At 37.6% G+C, this 15,381-nt stretch overlaps 1 protein-coding gene across 4 annotated transcripts in view; it reads left to right on the top strand.

The window, feature by feature from the left end:
• The window catches only part of THEGL (theg spermatid protein like), a 56,201-nt gene that overhangs the window by 16,320 nt on the left and 24,500 nt on the right, over positions 1-15,381 (top strand). For 2 of the 4 annotated variants that reach the window (XM_045056329.1, XM_045056328.1), the window contains exons 3-5: positions 4,063-4,128; positions 12,122-12,250; positions 14,510-14,647. In XM_045056329.1, coding sequence (XP_044912264.1) covers positions 4,063-4,128; positions 12,122-12,250; positions 14,510-14,647 — 333 coding nt within the window. The remainder of the gene's footprint in view (positions 1-4,062; positions 4,129-12,121; positions 12,251-14,509; positions 14,648-15,381) is intronic. The other 2 variants (XM_045056330.1, XM_045056331.1) reach the window with 2 other exon arrangements.

Genomic DNA, 15,381 nt, shown 5'->3' with positions numbered 1-15,381 from the left:
AAGGTGTTAAGGGGCAAATAAGTTGTAATTAAAGGCTGAAGCAATACTAATGAATTAGACAGGGGAACATGGAAACAGATAATCTGATTGAAGGGTTTTTTCCCCTTGCTTCCCCCCACTTTCCTGAAAGGAGCTTCATGATGCATCAGTCACCATTTAATGAGGGAGGCCATGTGTTTCACATAAGGATTTGCCCTCACTGTGTCAGGCCTGAATCCTGCCTGACACCAGGGCCAGGGCTTATTTTAAGACAAAGACCCCACGAAAAAAAAGAACTACAGGCCAATATCTCTAAAGAACATGGGTGCAGAAATTCTCAACACAATACTAGCAAATAGAATCTAACAGTACATTAAAAGAATCACTCACCACGATCAAGTGGGATTCATTCCTGGGTTGTAAAATGTTCAATATTTGCAAGTCAGTCAACACCACATTAATAAAAGAAGAAATAAGAAGCATACAGTCCTCTCAGTAGATGCAGAAAAAGCATTTGACAAAATACAGCATCCATTCTTGATAAACATCCTCAACAGAGTAGGGATAGAGGGAACATACCTCAACATCATAAAGGCCATATATGAAAGACCCACAGCTAATATCATCCTCAATTGGAAAAAACTGAGAGGTTTTCCTCTGAGGTCAGGAACAAGACAGGGATGTCCATTCTCACCATTGTTATTTAACATAGTACTGGAAGTCCTAGCCACAGCAGTCAGACAACAAAAAAATAAAAGGCATCCAGATTGGCAAGGAAGAAGTCAAACTTTCACAATTTTCTAGAAAACCCAAAAGACCCCACCAAAAATTGTTAGAACTGATACATGAATTCAGTGAAGTCACAGAATACAAAATATATGTACAGAACTCTGTTACATTTCTATACACCCATAATGAAGCAGCAGAAAGAGGAATCAAGGAATTGATCCCATTTACAATTGCACCAAAACCCATAAGATACCTAGGAATAAACCTAACCAAAATGGTAAAAGATCTGTACTCTGAAGACTATAGGACACTTATGAAAGAAATTGAAGATGACACACAAAAAATGGGAAAACATTCCATGCTAATGGATTGGGAAAACAAATATTGTTAAAATGCCTATACTACTCAAAGCAATCTACGCATTTTATGCAACCCCTATCGAAATACTACCAGCATTTTTTACACAGCTGGAACAAACAATCCTAAAATTTGTATGGAACCACAAATGACTCTAAATAGCCAAAACAATCTTGAAAAAGAAAAGCAAAGCTGGAGGCATCACAATTCCAGACTTCAAGTTCGTTACAAACCTTAGTGATTAAGACAGTATATGGTACTAGCACAAAAACAGACACAGAGATCAATGGAACAAAATAGAAAACCCAGAAATGGACCCACAACTATATGGTCAACTAATATTTGACAAAACAGGAAAGAATATCCAATGGAAAAAAGACAGCGACTTCAACAAATGGTGTTGGGAAAACTTGGCAGCAACATGCAAAAGAATGAAACTGGGCCAGTTTCTTACACCATACACAAAAATAAATTTAAAAATGCATGAAATACCTACATATGAGATAGGAAACCATAAAAGTCCAGAGCAGAACACAGGCAGTAACCTCTTTGATATTGGCCCACAGCAGCTTCTTACTAGATGTCTCTGGAGGCAAGGGAAACAAAAGCAAAAATGAATTCCTGGGACTTTATCAAGATCAAAAGATTCTGCACATCAAAGGAAACAACGAACAAAACTAAACGGCTACCTTCAGAGCGGGAAAAGATATTTGCAAATGACATATCTGATAAAGGGTTAGTATCCAAAATCTGTAAAAAGCTTATAAAACTCAACACCCAAAAAACAAATAACCCAGTTAAAAAATGAGGAGAAGACATGAATAGGCATTTTTTCAAAGAAGATACCCAAATGGCTGACACATTAAAAGATGCTCAACATCACTGATCATCAGGGAACTATAAATCAAAAAGTACAATGAGATAACACTTCACACCTGTCAGAATGGCTAAAATCAACAACACAAGAAACAACAGATGTTGGGGAGGCAGGGAAAGGAGAACCCTCTTCAACTGTTGGTGGGAATGCAAACTGGAGCAGCTCCTCTGGAAGAAAGTTTGGAGGATTATCAAAAAGTTAAAAATACACTACCATCCAGCAATTGCACTACTAGGTATTTACAGAAATACTGGTTTGAAGGGATACATGCACCCTGATGTTTATAGCAGCATTATCAACAATAGCCAAATTATGGAAAGAGCCCATATGTCCACAGACTGATGAGTGGATAAAAGATGTGGTATATTTATACAATGGAATATTTCTCAGCCATCAAAAAGAATGAAATCTTGCCATTTGCAATGATGTGGATGGAGCTGGAGACTATTATGCCAAGTGAAATAAGTGAGTCAGAGAAAGACAAATACCATATGATTTCACTCATGTGGAATTTAAGAAACAAGACAAATGAATATAGGGGAAAAAGAGAGAGAGGCAAACCATAAAGCAGACTCTTAACTATAGAGAACAAACTGAGCATTGCTGGAGGGGAGGTGGGCCGGGGGATGGGTTACATGGGTGATGGGTATTAAGGAGGACAGTTGTGATGAGCACTGGGTGTTATATGTAAGTGATGAATCACTAAATCATACACCTGAAACTAATATTACACTGTATGTTAATTGGAATTTAAACAAAAACTTGAAACTAAAAAAAAAAGAAAAGGGTCTGTTAAAGAGTTCAGGCGAATTTTAGGAAGAATGATTTTACTTTTTGTGCAAGAAGTACTTCCTTTGAGTAATTTTCCTGACCTCTTACCTTATTATCCCTTAATTAGACTCCCGAGAGGGATGGAAGTAACTTCTGTTTGATGGAATTGAGCAAGAGAGAACTGGTTCCTTCTGGGTCCAATTTCTTTGGGACCTGTCTATCAATAGGAAGTGATCTTTGTGATCTGTTCTCTGTCACATAGCAAACTTAGCCCCTGCGGGGGGAGGCTTGCAGCTTTGGGGGACAAGTTCAATTCAGGATTGTCAGGGATACATACTACTGTCTTCAGTATCATCTAATCAATAATAGAGAAAGTATTTTTATTCTATTTATCTGACTCCTGTGTCTGTTTTTAGTTCTTAATTGTGGGCAAAAAAGTGTTGTTATTTGTTAGGACCTTCAAACTCCAAGAAAGTGAATAAATAATTACAATATGAGCTACACACATAGGTGGTGTATTAGTCTGCACAGGATAGGCAATGCTGTAGTAACAAATAAGATACAAAACTCTCAATGACTTAAAGCAATAAACATTTATTTCTCCCTCCTGTCACAGTCCAGTGTGAGATGGCTTGGCCTCTTCTGTCTTTTAGCTATACCATCTAGAATATGTGGCTTACAGAATCACTGCAAAAGGGAAGAAGGGAATGGAGCAGGCACATTGGCCCTGGAATTGATACTGAACACTTCTGTTAAAATTAGACATAACTATTCACATGGCTGTAAACAACTGAAGGGAAGCTTGGAAATATGGAGGAACACATGGGTACTTGGTGAGCACAAACTCTGCTATAGGTAGATTCAGAACAATCAGGGAAGGTTCAAAGGAGCAGAGTAGGGAAGAAAAAGGGTTGAGTGGTACTCAAAGTATACTTTGCCTATTTCATAGTTTTCCCAAAGCCAGATATTCTCTCTGAAATTTATCTGTATGATCTCTTCAGAATCCAGTGCCATCAAGCCATTTACAAATTAACTTAATATGAGAATTGAGGGTTTTTCCCATTAAGTGTGCGTTTTATCTGGGGTCTTCTGGAGACAATATGCTCTTGGTTTTATTGCAGATTTATTGTCTTTGTTCCAGTATGTATTATATTAGCCATGATTCTAGGAGAGAGAATTTTGGGTCCACAATATTTTTGAATACTTTGAGCTTTCGGTACTCTTCAGATCACATCATATAGTGCTTTGGGTTTTTTCCCCCTAAGATGGGATTTGTTTGAGTAGGAGTCATCTAATATAACCATGTTTGTTAAGCATTTTCTCTGAATTAATCAGCTGGTATTTGTTAGTTTTTTTTCTAGGAAGAGAATCCAAGACCTTTCTAGGCCTAAAAAACAATGGGGAACCCCAGATAGGTAAGACAACATTACATAGTCTTGTTTGTGATGAGTGTGTTCCTTACATTAGATAGGTAAGTATTATTCTTACTTGCCCACTAACTTTGTATCCTAGGTTTAGTCACCTCTCTGCTCAGCTGAATCCACTGAACCAGTATCCTCCCCTCAGTTAAGTCAACATATGGAAGGCTAACCCTAAGTCAGTAGTTCTCAAATTTGTCTGCACATAGAATCACCTGGGGACATATAAAGCACTGATGCCTGGGCCCCATCCCCAGAAATCCTAATTTACTCTGTCTAGGGTGCAGCCCATGCATCGGGAGCATTAAAAGCTTCCCAGATAATTCTAATAAGCATACAGATTTGAAAAACACTTTGAAAATCTTGTGTTCATCCTTTGGGTTCAACTTTGCTGCTCCTAACACGCTGTCTCTAAGCCTTTGCCTAGAGAACACCTGTTCTCTGAATTTCCAGCCGATTGGACCCACTGTCCTCCTATCCTTGGCCACAGGACTTCCCCTTTTCTTCTTTGGCTCCTGAGTAAAGCCTTAATTTTTTTCCTTTTTTCCTCATCTTTTATTGCTTAAAAGAAAAAATAATACATATTATTTTTAAAGCAATTTTAGGTTTACAGAAAAATTGGCCAAAAGTACACAGAGTTTCTGTATTACTACCCACTCCTCTTGTTTACCATATTAGCATCTGGTGTTAGTGTGGTACATTTGTTACAACTGATGAAGAAATATTGACATACACTAAAGCCTATAGTTTACATTAGGGTTCAATGTTGTGTGTTATACAGTTCTGTGGACTTTGACAAATGCATGTCATGTGTTCACCATTACAGTATTATGTAAAATAGTTTCACTGCCCTAAAAATTATCTGTATTCTACCTATTCATCTCTTTCCTTCTGTGCCCCCTTTCCAAAATCCTGGAAACCACTGATTTTTTTTTTTTTTTTTTTTTTTTACTGTATGTATAGTTTTGCCTTTTCCAGAATGGCATAGTTAAAATGATATGGTACATAACCTTTCCAGATTGACTTCTTTCACTTAATGTGCATTTAAGATTCCTCCATGTCTTTTCATTGCTTAATAACTCATTTCTTTTTAGCACTAATTTGATTATCCATTCATCTATTGAAGGATGTGTTATTTCCGTCCAATTTTTGGCAATTATGAATAAAGATGCTCTAAACATTATCATGATATGCAGGTTTTCATGTAGATAAAAATTTTTAACTTGTTTGGGTAAACACCTAGGAATGCAATTTCTGGATCATATGGTAAGAATATGTTTAGATTTGTAAGAAATTGCCAAACATCTTCTAAAGTTTCTGCCAATCCCACCTTCAATGAATAATACTTCCTGTTGTTCCTTCCACATCCTTACTGGGCATTTGGTGTTTGTATTTTAGCCATTCTAAATGTGTGTAGTGGTATCTTTCTCATTGTTTTAATTTGTAAGTCTCTAATGACATGATGCTGAGCATATTTCACTTGCTTATTTACCATCTGTGTATCTTCTTTGATGAAGTGTGTGTTGAGCTCTTTTGCCCACTTTTTAATTGGGTTATTTGTTTTCTTATTGTTGAAATGTAACAGTTCTTTGTATATTTTCAATATCAATCCTTTATCAGATGCTATATATTCATATATTGAATTCATATATTCATATGAATAATTCATATATTGAATTCATAAAATTCATATATTGAAACCTAATCCCCAGTGTGATGGTATTAGAAGGTAAGGCCTTCTGAAGGTGATTAAATCATGAGGATGGCATATGCATGAATGGGATTAATGTCCTTATAAAAGAGACTTCAAAGAACTCCTTACCCCTTCAGCAATGTGGGAACACAGCAACAACATGCCTGGCTATAAACCAGAGACCATGTCTTCACCAGGCACCAAATCTGCTGATGCTTTGATCTTGGATTTTCAAACCCCCAGAATTGTGAGGAATAGACTTCTGTTGTTTATAAGCCACCCTATCTATGGTATTGGTGTAGTAACCTGAATAGATTAGGACATCAGATATGTGCCTTGCAAATATTTTCTCCTAGTCTGTGGCTCATCTTTTCATTCTCTTATCAGTGTCTTCTGTAAAGCAAAAGTTTTTAATTTTAATGAAGTCCAGATTATCAATTTTTTCTCTCATGGATCATGTTTTGCTTGTATTTTAAAATGCATTGCTAAATCTAAGATGACCTAGATTTTCTCTTATGTTACCTTCTAGAATTTTATAGTTTTGCATTTACATTTATATCTAAGATACATTTCAAGTTAATTTTTGTGATAGGTGTAAGGTATGTTTCTAGATTTTTTTTTTTGGTATGTGGATGTCCATTTTTTTAGCACCATTTGCTGAAAAGACTGTCTTTTGTCTATTGTATAGCCTTCAATCCTTTGTCAAAGGTTAGCTGACTGTATTTGTGTGGATCTATTTCTGGGATCTCTCTTTTTGCATTGATCTATTTTTCTATTCTTTCACCAATATGATTGTCTGATTACTGTGGCTGATTACTACTGATTACTACTACTGAAGTCAGGTAGTAGCAATCCTCTGATTTAGTTCTTCTTTTTCAATATTGTGTTGGCTCTTCTGGATCTTTTATCTCTCCACATAAACTTTGGAATCAGTTTGTGAATATCTACAAAGTAACTCATTGGGATTTTGATTGGGATTGCACTGGATCTGATGACCAGGTTGGAAAGAACTGACATCTTGATAATATTGAGTCTTTCCACCTACGAACATGGACTCTCCATTTATTTAGTTCTTCTTTGATTTCTTTCACCAGAGTTTTATAGTTTTCTTTATATGAATCTTATACATGTATTGTTGGATTTATACCTATGTATTTCATTTTTTTTCTGCTGCTAATGTAAATAGTGTTATGTTTTAAATTTTAAATTCCAATTTTTCATTGTTGGTGTATAAGAAATCAGTAGAATTTGTGTATTAATGTTGTATCCTGCAACTTTGCTATAATCTAACATTTTCATTTTTAAAAGGCTTGTTTTTAAACATTAAGAATATAACATGCTTAAATACTCTCTTTTTCATGGACGGGTACATACTCATATACATTGATGAGAGGCATGCACTGATAAGAGATGTGTTAATGAATATTGCTAGAACTGTTAGTAATCTTAGAACACTTCTCTCCAACCTGCTCCTTTTCCATTAAAAAAATTTGAAGGAGTGATTTAATTAGACAATTGAGCTTAGAAAAGCTAAGTAACCCAGCTTGGGGGTACCCAAATTGGGATTTGAATCTATGTTCATAGCCCACAGAATCCATTTACTTACATTATATCACAATGGCTGTTTTAGAAAGATGTGGTCCCTTTGATGGCATGGAGAATTAGAGCCAGGAAGATTTATTTGAGGCTATTACAAAATGTAGGAGACAAATAATGAAGGCTTGTCCTAAGAGAGTGGCTTTTAAGGTTACAAGAAAGGTTAAAGTCAAGATAAAGATGGGCAGGACTTAGTGACAAATGAAGAACCTGAGGGAGAGGAGGAGTCAAATATGATTTCTAGGTTTCTGTTTTTATTTTTATTTTTTTAATTTTTATTTATTTTGAGAGAGAGAGTATGTGTGTGCATGCAAGCTGGGGAGAAGCAGAGAGAGAGAGAGAGAGAGAGAGAGAGAGAGATTGAGAGAGAGAGAGAGAGAGAGAGAGAGAGAGAGAGAGAGAGAGAATCTCAAGCAGGCTCCACACTGTCAGCACATAGCCTGATATGGGGCTCAAGCTCAGGAATCCTGAGATCATGATCTGAGCTGCAACCAAGAGTCAGTCACTTAATCGACTGAGCCACCCAGGTGCCCCTTTAGGTTTCTGCTTTTAGAAACAAAGTGGAAAATGCTATTACAACTGCAAAAGGAAGCACAAGACGGGGGCAGGTTTGGGAGGAAGGTAGACTTAGTCATGTGGGATGCTTTTGAGACATTCAGTAAGTATTTGGAAGTGTAGATTTAACACTCAGGAGAATACTTGAGAATTCTTGGAGATACTATTTTGGAAACATCAGTATTTAGTGATGTATTATTATTTTTTTTTAATATTGAGGAAGAGGGAACCCTGGGGCACATGCCATTGTTTAAATTGCCAAAGAGATACTGCCTAAGGAAACTGAGAAGGAGTAGGCTAGAGAATTAGAAGACAGATGTTAGCTGAACCTATTGTAATCATTTCACAGTACATGCTGTATACCTTAATCTTATACATTGATGTATGCCAATTATTTCCCAATAAAACTGGAAGAGGGAGAGGGAGAGGGAGAGAGATAGAGAAAGAGAGAGAGAGGGGGGAAATGAATCAGGACAGAGAGGGCCTCAAAAGCCAAGGAAGAAAATTATTAAAAGAAAAGTGGAACCTTTGAGGATACATTTAAAGAATTTGTGGTTGACCAGACTGACAAAGAAAGATTAGAGACCAACTCATAAATCTTCAAGTACATAAAGCAGTTTATACGGATGAAAGCTAAATAAATATTTGTTATAATAGGAGAAATTATAAGAATTTCAGAACAATCACACTCTGGAAATAGACCAATGAAAGCTGTTTTGTGTTTTCTGACTCTGGAAATAGGTAAGACTAGAGATTTAGCTGTTCAGAAAAGGATGACTGAACACAGAATTCTCCAGAACCCATTCTAGGTCCCTTATTCTAGAATTCTAGGGTTGTAATTGTGCCAGATTTTTGTTATATTTCATAGATCCATCAAACAGGTATGATATGGATAAGAATTCTATGCTCTGGGGTCAAGTCCTCATCATGGACCATAGAAGATTAAACACTATTTCCTTGGTTTTATTAGCTATGTAACAGCTAAACATAAGTGATTTTTTTTTAAATTTTTTTTAACGTTTATTTATTTTTGAGACAGAGAGAGACAGAGCATGAATGGGGGAGGGTCAGAGAGAGAGAGGGAGACACAGAATCTGAAACAGGCTCCAGGCTCTGAGCTGTCAGCACAGAGCCCGACGCAGGGCTCGAACTCACGGACCGTGAGATGACCTGAGCTGAAGTCGGACGCTTAACTGACCAAGCCACCCAGGCACCCCAACATAAGTGATTTTTAAATGCTGTCAGAGTAGAGTGAAGAGTCATCTGCATAATATGTTACTTTGACATTTGGTTATTCTCTCTACCTTCTGATAAACATTGTGTCCACGTTTTTCTCCACTGTACAGTCTCTGCTCTTTCTTTTCCCACTGATCCTTCTCTTCCAGCTTACTTTGAACCAGATCTCCTGCGTTTTACATAATTCTCAATGCTTTTAGTTCATACTATGTGTTTTCTAGTTTTTAATGGCCAAGGTTTCAAGCAGATAATGATCTCATAAGGTTTCGGTTCCTGGGAGGCATCATGAGGACTATATATTATGAGCCTGGTTTAATTGCTGTGTCTAAAATACCTTTTGCTTTGAATTTGAAACAGTGAATACAAAACCAATATACACACATTAACATTGAACGACACAGGTTTGAACTGGTACCCAGATTTTTTTTTGATACATACTATAAAATTACTGTAAAATATTTTCTCTTCCTTATCATTTTCCTTTTTAAAAATTTTTTAATGTTTATTTATTTTTGAGAGAGGCAGGGGAGGGGCAGAGAGAGAGGGAGACACAGAATCCGAAGTAGGCTACAGGCTCTGAGCTGTCAGCACAGAGCCCTATGTGGGGCTCGAACTCACCAACCGCGAGATCATGACCCAAGCTGAAGTTGGATGCTTAACTGACTGAGCCACCCAGCGCCCCTCCATATGATTTTCTTAATAACATTTTCTTCTCTCTAGCTTACTTTATTGTAAGAATACAACATATAATACATATACAAAGTATGTGTTCATTGACTATGTATGTTACCAGTAAGGTTTCTGGTCAACAGTGGGCTATTAGCAGTTAAGTTGTTTGGAAAGTCAAAAGTTGTATGCAGATTTTTCAGCTGCATGGGGGTTGTGCCCCTAACCCCTCATTGTTCAAGGGTCAATTTATATATGTCACCTTTGCTTCCTAATCCCCGACTCCCTTAGCCTTTCTCACCAGAGCTTTGGTATTTACCCCTAAGATGCTCCTCACTTTTTCTATTACCACTGATACCCTCCTGGCCAAGTCCTATTGTCTTTTGTTTTTGTTTTTGTTTTTCTTCAGTTTCCATTCTTGATGTCTAAGTTATATTTAACACTTTCTTATAATATTTGATGCAACTTGTCTTGCAATCTTCCTCTCCCATTCCATGGTGCTCTTACCTCTATCCACCAAATCTTCTCTTTTGGAAGCATAGTTACTGTCTTCCCCAATGTCACTCCCACTGTGGCCCTCATCACCTGAGGCCCCAACTTCTGCTGTAGCCTCTTCTCCCTGCAGTCATTCTCTCCTCTCCACCCTGTTTCACATTACCATCAAGTGAGTCCCCAGTTTTCACCATTCTTTCATTCATCAAACTATAATGGAACACCTGTCATATACAGCACTAAACTATCCTAGTGGGATAGCTCCAAAAGATTAAGTCATGTTCCCTCCTTTGGATGAACATACAGGCTGGAGAGGCAGGCACTCTTTGTCAAAACTGTGGAAGACCTTGTAAGCCATAGTAAGGAGCTGGGACTCCACTGTAAAGTCAGTGGAAACCTTTAGAGTCTTAAACAAGGAGGTGACTTGATCAAATTGGAGTTTAGAAGACCACTCTTGCAGGGGTGTGGACAAAGGAGTGGGGATGATGGGATCTGGACAAGGAAAGCAGCCACGAGGATAAGGAGAAATGGATACATTTAAGCCATATTTAGGAAATGGAATCCACAGAATGTAGGGGATGGGGATATTAATTCATTGATTAATATTTCTAATGGTGACTCTGGCTAATGCTTACAAAGAAGAGAAATAAATATTGTGTACAAAAGTATTGACAAAGTTAAAAAACAGAGCCTTATGTTTTATTTTTTAAGTTTTTACTTATTTTGAGAAAGAGAGCACAAGCATGTGCATGTGTGCACGTGTGCATGAGTGGGGGAGGGGCAGAGAGCGAGGGAAAGAGAATTCCAAGCAGGCATCATGCTGACACAGTGCAGAGCCCAACACGGGTCTCGAACCCACGAACCATGAGATCATGACCTGGGCTGAAATCAAGAGTAGGATGCTTAACTGACTGAGCCACCCAAAAACAGGGCCTTCTAAATAGATAAGCTCAATTAATTGGCAATTTTAGTTATGTGCAAAGTTAGGTTACCGAGGCACCTTCTTCTGACTCCTTGGTGGGGCTTTTAGGGTCTCCTTCTGCCTGCCCACCCACTGCAGCAATGCTACTTAATTATTTCCCAGCATGACTTCTGCTTCTGTCCAAACATTGTCTTGACCAATACTGTCTAAACATGCTTTGATCAACATTTGATTATTCCCATTTCTCATGGTTACCCCAACATGGAGCATGCCTCATTTCTGGCAATCTGTGCCTTTCACTTTCTTCCTTAAGCCTTTCAGGTGAATTCCACACCGATTCTCCTTTTCTTTTCCCCCTCTGCACAGTAATCATGCCTATTTTACAGACTAAAAAATCTAATGTCAGTAAACATTTAGCTCACTGCCTGGCCCACAGTATTTCAGAAATGGAAGCTATTAATATTACCCGGATACTATTTTGTTTTCTGATTTCCTGGTACAGGGCTTCACCCACAATGGAAGCTCAATGGAGATAGATGGCATGCCCATTTTATGTTGACCTGATTATAAATTACAGTGTTAATTATACGATGGCAGAAACAGAACTCTTTCTAATTTTTGGTCACCACGTTTTAGGACAGGAGGTAAAACAATCTTATTTTAACTACCATAAATAGTTGATCTGTTTCTGATGCCTGGAAACTGTTACATTCTGTAATCAAGATAGTTCTGGAAGTGAAGCAACATCAGTATAGAAGCCACCAAGAGCCGTTTCTAAGATATCCATTAGTAGTGAATTCCATACTATTTGATTTTCTGCTTTTTAATAGAAAACTGTTTTGGGGGAATCAAGATCCTATTCGCCCTGTTTCCCAGTTTGCTTTGAAGGCTCAGCTGACCAAAAGACTTGAGGACCTTGCCCATCCCAAGGAAGTCTCCCACCGATATGTACCTAACAGGTTAGTTAGTGTTTGTGTGCTATCAGGTTACATTAGCAGGAGTCCATAGGGAAAATGACACAGAATCTAGCCGTTTTATCTGAAAATGATAAATTGTCCAAACTATAGTAGAAAATTATTGAGGATTAAGGATTCTATGTATTTCCTAATCTGATTCTACAGTAAAACTTTTCCAGAGCAAGATTAATATTAGCCATTATAAACTTGTATTATACTGTATAATGTTTTAGATTACCAGGATTTTGAGTTTTTAATAAAGTGGTAGTATTACAGCAGGGTATGTACCATATATAACATTGTTGTACATGAACTATTTATACATGCAACTTTTCGTGGATTTTGTATACCACCCGTGGGCTTGATTACCATTAATTAATTACTACATGTGAAGGTTAGAATATTGTTAAGGCTTTTGATACCCATTGCCAGTTTGTTTTTAATGCATATTTGTTGAATGACCAGGCTTTCTGTTGGTTGGCTCTTTGAGGGAAGACTCAAAGACTCAAGGGAGGGAATGGACTCAAGTAGTGAGGGAGGTTAAAGTAACAAGAAAAAGTTGAAGATACCATTATTTACCTGAAGTTTGGTTTCCAAGATAATTGATGTGTCCACTTTTCTCTTTTTGAGATACAACTTTAGTCAAAAGTCAGCAAACTTTTTCTGGAAGAGGGCAGATAGTAAATTTGACCATAAAGTCTCTGTTTCAACTACCCAACTCCACTACTGTAGTAGGAAGCAGCCACAGATTTTATATAAACTGAACATGTCTGTCTTCCAATAAAACTTTGGAATTTTTGCATCTATGTTTATGAGGGGGATTATTCTGTATTTTTCTTGTAGTGTCTTTGTGGTAATGTTTTTTCTTGTAATGAATGTCTTTACTCATTTTTGGTAATGCTGTCTTCATAGAATCAATTGGAAAATATATAAAATTGGCATTTCTTGTTTATGTATTTCATAGAATCCACAGTGAAATCATCTGCGTCTGGAGCTTTTGAGTAGGATGGTTTTTAATTATAAATTCAATTCACGTAATAGTTATAGGGCTGTTATAAATTTGTCAAATTAACACTTGTTAAGTGGAGCATGGGGTCACAGTTCAACAACAGATCATAACAGAATTTGAAATAAAGAAGCTTATTACTCACAGATCCTAGAAGAAGTACCCAGCATGCCTCAAGGAGTCACATGGGCAGGTTAGGACAGAGGGCAGAGAGAGGCAGGACCTGGGGCACATGTCTTATTAGAACCTGTAGGTGGAGTGCTTTGGGTTTCCCAGGCAAAGGTCAGATTCATCAATTCAAACCAAAAGAGCAGGGTGTTGGTAGGCTCCTTGGGAGTCATACTGGACGGATGCATAAAAGGAAGGCATTGAGGGTCAGGTGACGAGGACTGTTGCTGAAGTCCTATCAGGAATGTATATTTACTTATGCCTCTGTGGACTGTTATCTAGGGCATGTGCTTGTGAGAGGGGCCTGTATCATTTTAAGGTCCCTAGAGGCTGCTTGGCCAAACAAAATGGGTGCTGAGGCAGGAGTACCATGGAGGGGCTTAGTTAAACTCTTGACAAGGGCTATTAAGATTATATTTTTCTGAATGAGCATTGGTAATGTGTATCTTTCAGTTTTAAAATGTGTTGGCATAAAGTTGTTCATATATTCTTTTATTTTCCTTTCACTTACTATCTGTCCAATCTCTAGTGATTGTCTATAAGAGACTAAGAAAGTATTTGGTTTTAAAAGTAGTAAATTTCCTCCTCTCACTAGTGTATTTTTTGGTTTATTTAGAAGATGCAATTTGGGACGCCTGGGTGCCTCAGTTAGTTAGGTGTCCAACTTTCACTCAGGTCATGATCTCACAGTTTGTGGGTTTAAGCCCCTCATCAGGCTCTGTGATGACAGCTCGGAGCCTGGAGCCTGCTTCGGATTCTGTGTCTCCCTCTCTCTCTGCCCCTCTCCCCCTCATGCTCTATCTCTTTCTCTAAAATAAATAACAAACATTAAAAAAAAGAATTTAGAAGATGCAGTTATTTATTACAGAAAGTTAATCTGTTTTGGAATAGGATATTAGAAGCCAGCTGAAACTTGATGGCTGCAACTATTTCTGATTTCTTCCTATGTGGAAAATGGCTCAGCAGTAAAGGGGTAAACTATCATACTTGCTCCTAGGCCTAGAGCTGGAGGTTAGTGTTAAAAATTATTATGATAAGTCTAATTCATATTCACTTCACTCAGTTCTTTTCTCTTCTACAACTTTCAGGGCTCAATATTACTACAGCTGTGGTAGAGAGTCTATAATCTGGGAGATCCCTTCTGCTGCACTGTTTAGCCAGCCATCCAAAAGGATCCAGAAGCTGGCACTGCCCAACAGATTCAAGAAAGAATATCTATTAAATAGGTAAAGTACCTTGACAATCTCTATAAATTCTAACTTAATTTGGTTAAATCTCACAATATTTTATCTATTTTAGTGTATGTGGTTTTATGAACTAGAAGTCCACTTATGTTCAAAGAATCAGGGTAAAAAGATCAAATATTTGCAGCAATTGTAGGTAATCAGAAGGTTATCATCAGTAATTACATTGGACTCAAATTGTGAAGTTGAACTATGCACTGAACTTAGCATCATTAGTCAGTTAAAAGGAAATATGCAAATGAAAAATCACAAGTTTTTGCATTTTGTAGAATTTGATGTTTCTCTTATGCCTCTGTGACTTTTCAAATGTTGCTCCTTTTGCTTTGAATGATGAATTTCTGCTTGTCTTTAAAAATTATTTTAATGTTTTTGTTTTTGTTTTTTTTTGAGAGACAGAGAGAGAGAGAGAGAGAGAGAGAGAGAGAGAGAGAGAGAGACAGAGTGCAAGTAAGGAAGGGGCAGAGAGAGAGGGAGACACAGAATCTGAAGCAGGCTCCAGGCTCTGAGCTGTCAGCATAGAGCTCAACATGGGGCTCAAACCCACAAACTGCGAGATCATGACCTGAGCCGAAGTCAGATGCTCAACCAAATGAGCCACCCAGTTGCCCCTCTCCTTGTCTTTAAAAGACAATTTTTGGGCACCTGGGTAGTTCAGTCAGTTAAGCATCTTGATTTCTGCTCAAGTCATGATCTCACGGTTCATGAGATCGAGCCCT

This window comes from Felis catus, chromosome B1 (genome assembly GCF_018350175.1).
Source record: "Felis catus isolate Fca126 chromosome B1, F.catus_Fca126_mat1.0, whole genome shotgun sequence".
Classification (NCBI taxonomy): domain Eukaryota; kingdom Metazoa; phylum Chordata; class Mammalia; order Carnivora; family Felidae; genus Felis; species Felis catus.
Note: the sequence above shows the minus strand (reverse complement) of the source record. Positions and strands in the feature narration are given on the sequence as shown.